Consider the following 5,000-nt stretch of genomic DNA (forward strand, 5'->3'; position numbering starts at 1 on the left):
GGACCCGTATGGGTTTCTGACGATATTTAATGCCATTTTTGAAGCAAGGTACGTGCTTTCAAATATTTTGCCAAGTCCGTTAAATGAGAAAGTTGATGTTAAAGCATCAAGGCATAGTTGTTCAATCAAAGTTGTGCTTGTGATCCGGACAAGCCAGCAAGCTTAGATGCCATGCTCTCATCTCATTTCTTTTCAACGCAAGCATGCAATACCCACATCCAGTCACCGACTGGCTTTTTCGATGACTGCTGATTGCTTACTTACGATATTTCAGTGGCCCTCCTGCAGCAAAATAAGAAGTGGGCAGCTCCATAAACTCTCTAAGAAAAGACAAACTCACGTCCTGAGGTTTGACTTCGTCCAAAAATACCTCGTATCTGCAACAGAGAAAACGGTGAACTTTCCTTCAGCCATGAGTTGTGCAAAATAAACTCGGAAAACGGGTTTTGTTTGTTGGAGATAAATCGTTTATTCCCATTGCTCTGTATCACCTCAGATTACATGATACGCATTGCGGAATCCTTGATTCTTTTGCTTTGCCGATCGAGTTCGCTGGCTATAGAATCAGGCCTAGAATCCGGAAATTATCTCAAGAATCACTTAATCCTCCTATTGATTGGGATTTATCCATTTCTGGAATCCGGAATTCATTTCATCATGAATTCCAGCAGAATAGCACTACTTTTTTTGTGTGTGGTAACATGCAACACCAAAAAAGGCACTTGTCAATCCTGTTTTACCTGTTGATGTCCACACTCAACTGAGCCATATATTTTTGACTTGCACTTGATGAAGACTCGCCCCAGGCCGTTTTCGCACCAGCGTAGAAACCAAAGTAGGAACCCGAAACGCCTGCCTCTTGTTGTTCGTAAGACTGAAACTCAGAACGACTTTCGAAGGTCATCATTGTTGCTTTGGTGTCGTAAATGCCATGAACATTCATCGTATCAGGGACATCGAAGTCATCGTATCTACCAAATTAACGAAGTTCTTGTTTAAGCTTTGTTCTCGCACCTTTTATCGGAGCACGGAAAGGCACTGATTTTAACAACAAGATAAAACGTCTGGGTAATCGCTTGTCCTTACTCTTGCGTCGCTTATGAGGACAAGGCTTAAAATGATTCAGGGAGGTGTTTTTCTTGAGAGCAAGTTAACATCTGTCTTCTATCTTTGTCGTCTATTTTAATACCTTAAAAGTAAGGTATATAGATATGCTGGAGATAATCGTTATCACTTTCGTTATCCTCTCAGCCAAAAACTTTACAAATCGTGTTACACCGCAAGCGTTGATAAATTCCGACAGCGGACCGTCCGTGAAAAAAGGCAACTTTCCATACGCTTTTTACCCGGGTTAATCTCAGCCTTCAGAAACAGGAGTCGATAAGAGATGGTTAAAAGCCTTGAACAATACCTTTAGGATCTTAATCTGCATCGTTCAAGACGTTTCATTCTTCACACGGTTTGAAATTATAAGAAGACCACCCCGGTAATTAAAGGGCCAGAAAAGTTATTTTGTCTCCGGTGAGCACGTGGAAGGAAATAACAAAATGTATTCTTACGTTGATTTTCCTGCGCAACTACGTTGTACGATGCTCATTTTTCTTGATTCGGGACTGTATTCACCGCGTCCATCAAAACCGACGCCCATGAAAGCTGCGCCGTCAATCATATTCTGTTAATAAGAAACACAACGCTTTAGAACACTTCTCATTTCTAAAAACCTCTTTTCATGGCTTTTGGAGCGATTCACGTTTTCGCATGATTGCCGAGAGATTAGTCTAATCTTTGTGTTGGCGAAATGTAAAATGTGAAAAAAACGCTTTTCTTGTTCTTGTGAACTCTGGTAAAGACAGGTGCGTTGTAACTACAAGTTTCATTTTTTTTCTTTTCGCTTGTTTTGGCCTTTCCGTAATGAACTTTACTTATTGAACAGCTTAATTTCTTTAATCCCTCCTCCAGTCTGAAGTAAAACAAATACAACAACAACAATAATTGCAATTTTCAACTTGATTTGAATTTTAAATTTCCTTCGCTTGGTGGTAGCTTCGGCCGGTTTTAAACTCCGAGTTGTAATTCGTTCGCGGGGTCGTTTGCCTTAGTCATACTTTGTTCAAGAAGTAGGCCTTAGTATAAGAACAATCGGCCGGAATTCCTGTATAATTAGTTCACATTTTATGAGATTACATTATTAAAGAGTTTTGCTTTTGTCTTCCATCGCAACACAAGAAAGTCAGTCGTACCAAACAAGCGTCCAAAGTCCACTTGGCCACGTAGCAGGGATCCCCCGGCTTGTACCCAGTCCCATAGCAGCCGTTCATCAACACGTTCCCGAGCCCTGCTGGGTAATTATAAGCTGGTGGTTCGGCTTCTTTCGGGGAGCCACCTTCATCGCTTATTTCGGTATCCAAATGATAGCCGGGCGGAACGAACATGTCCTCTGATTCCCAACCTTTCTCTGGAAGGATATCTAACTTGATCTACAAACCAAAATATAAAAAATATAGTAAAGCTAAAGCATGTATCGGTGAAATCCTATTTAACCTTAGTTCAAAATACTTCCTTGGAGGATACAGCACGCGCACTGTTGCAAAACTAATCTCCCTTGGGGGATTCAGCACGCGCACTGTTGCAAAACCAATCTCCCTTGGGGGATTCAGCACGCGCACTGTTGCAAAACTAATCTCCCTTGGGGGATTCAGCACGCGCACTGTTGCAAAACCAATCTCCCTTGGGGGATTCAGTACGCCCGCGGTTGTAAAAGGCAATCAAAACAGAGCTATCTCAGCGTCAAGGGAAATATGACACTTTTCGCGGGAAAAACCTGTTCCTGAAAATAAATTTACTCAGGAAAGGGTTGAATCAAGGAATTCGTGGAGATAGAGGATTCCCTTGATGAGATTTGATGTAATGAGTTCCCCATCTCTGGATAAAATTCTCTAAATGTATGAAATGCAAAAAAAGGCATGTACGGTAATGTAACAGGCTTGGAGATAAACGTTAGTGCAAATAAATAATTTTGGGGCACGTGGCTAACTCAGTGCCTTACGAGTACACTTTTCAATACTGAAAATCCTTGCATGGTAATGAAAAGACAAAATACTTAATATGCTTAATATACACGATAATGAATGCCATTCTTGAAGCAAGGTGCTTTCAAATATTATTGCCAAGTCTGCTAAATTCTTAAATGAAAACCTGTTCCTGAAAATAAATTTACTCAGGAAAGGGTTGAATCAAGGAATTCGTGGAGATAGAGGATTCCCTTGATGAGATCCTGTCAACTATCATTGTTCAGCTTTTAAATAATAAAAACATTCGCAACGGCATTGCGGAATGTTTTATGATCTCCAACTGGCTTTTCATACTAATTTTCTCTATACATGACTAATGTTGTATCTCATCGTCCCAAGGGCTCCTCTCATCATCATCGTCATCGTCATCGGCATCGGCATCGTCATCGTCATCGGCAGTGTCATCGGCAGTGTCATCGGCAGCGTCATCGGCAGCGTCATCGGCAGCGTCATCGGCAGTGTCATCGGCAGCGTCATTGTGATGGTCATCGTCATAAGCATCGTCATCGGAATCGTCATGGTCATCGTCATCGTCATCATTATTATTATTACTATTTCTCATGTAAGGTTTTACACCTCGGGAATTTATCGTTTTATCTAACCTTTTTCTTGAGAAAGTTTTCGGCTTTTTGCTGGGCTTCATCGATGATCTGTAATTGTTTATCCACCATTTTTCCCATGACTTCAATTCCCTTCTCCACCACGGCCCCCTGTATTTCCGCAGCCGCCCCTGCTGCGGCTGGGGAATTCAGTCTCACGCCCGCTGACCGTCTAGAGCCTGGTTCATGGGTTGCCGCATGACTTTTATTTGGTTTTAGGGAAATAGTTTTGATTGTAAGTGCTAAGAAACAAGAAGAAGAGCGAAGACAAAAAAAAAATCCAGTTGTATTGATCATGAGGAAGTGAAGTTATCTAGACTGGCCAGGATGCAAAGGAAAGAAAAAAACTGCCAAAATACAAGTAGGAAAAGAAAATCGATGAGACATGAAAATGAAATTCCGCCGTCGGCCAAGGTAACTGACTTCTCCTCCCAACTTCTCAACCCACCGTTGTGTTCTGCTCACTTAAATCAATAATACCTGCTTTCCTTGCCTTGGCCGTCACAGCATCGGCACCTTGCATCGCCTTACCATGTACAGTTGTAGCGCCCTTAACATTTTGTTTAAGAGGTCGCTGTTCCCTGCTACCATTAAAAGCGACAGGAGCTACGGATGGAGCTCTCTTTTGCTGTTCTTGAATGTAGCCGTTATATCGCACTCCCCGACCCAGCCATGTGTTGGACTGCAAGGGGTTCTGGATTCCGGCTGTTTTCAAATACCCAGGGCGACTCGAAGTCACAACGGGCAGGGAATACTGTTGTTGTTGTTGTTGTTGTCTGTTGCCCGGATCGACGGTTAAAACATTTTGACGTTTTCCTCTGTGGACTGCAGAAGCTCGGTTCTTCTTGAAGCGAGATGAACCGATCGTCAAGGCTGGTTTAAAGTAAAATAGTCGAAAGTTAATTTCTAATAACAGAAATGACAGCATACGAATGCTCGTAATCAGAAGCCCATATATATAACCCAGAAGTGTTGATTTCTCTCATTTGGCCTTACTGTGTTATCTAAATTTAGAATACTGGTCCCACCAATTATGTCCAATCAGATTGGGCCTGATGACCACAACGCTTCTGATTGGTCTGTAACCAAGTAACCGCACGGAATGTCCGTGCTTGATGCAAAATTATGGATCGTGCAAGAAAAACAATACCACAACGTTTTTTTTTCCGCAGAAATCTTGCAGTAGCCGTGCTAAAAATAGATATAGAGATTTATCATCACCTTTACGTGGAAGGGCAAATTTCACGTAAAATAGAGAGAAAGTTGTGACTTTAGCTTCGCGTGACCCACGGCAACTCGAGTATTTAGTTACTAAAAAGCAAAACCAAAA

At 41.9% G+C, this 5,000-nt stretch overlaps 1 protein-coding gene and 1 long non-coding RNA gene across 2 annotated transcripts in view; both read right to left on the reverse strand.

Moving 5' to 3' along the window:
* The window catches only part of LOC138038551 (uncharacterized), a 14,029-nt gene extending 10,167 nt beyond the window's left edge, over window positions 1–3,862 (reverse strand). Inside the window, exons 1-5 of the mRNA XM_068884493.1 lie at window positions 3,674–3,862; window positions 2,241–2,477; window positions 1,560–1,672; window positions 741–971; window positions 265–377 (exon numbers count right to left, since the gene is read on the reverse strand). Of these exons, the coding sequence (XP_068740594.1) occupies window positions 265–377; window positions 741–971; window positions 1,560–1,672; window positions 2,241–2,477; window positions 3,674–3,751 (772 nt within the window). The 5' untranslated portion in view covers window positions 3,752–3,862. The remainder of the gene's footprint in view (window positions 1–264; window positions 378–740; window positions 972–1,559; window positions 1,673–2,240; window positions 2,478–3,673) is intronic.
* Window positions 3,863–4,156: 294 nt separating this feature from the next.
* LOC138037719 (uncharacterized) overlaps window positions 4,157–5,000 on the reverse strand; it is a 9,548-nt gene continuing 8,704 nt past the window's right edge. Inside the window, exon 3 of the long non-coding RNA XR_011130081.1 lies at window positions 4,157–4,543. This is a non-coding gene — a long non-coding RNA (uncharacterized lncRNA). The remainder of the gene's footprint in view (window positions 4,544–5,000) is intronic.

Source organism: Montipora capricornis, chromosome 2 (assembly GCF_036669925.1).
Source record: "Montipora capricornis isolate CH-2021 chromosome 2, ASM3666992v2, whole genome shotgun sequence".
NCBI lineage: Eukaryota > Metazoa > Cnidaria > Anthozoa > Scleractinia > Acroporidae > Montipora > Montipora capricornis.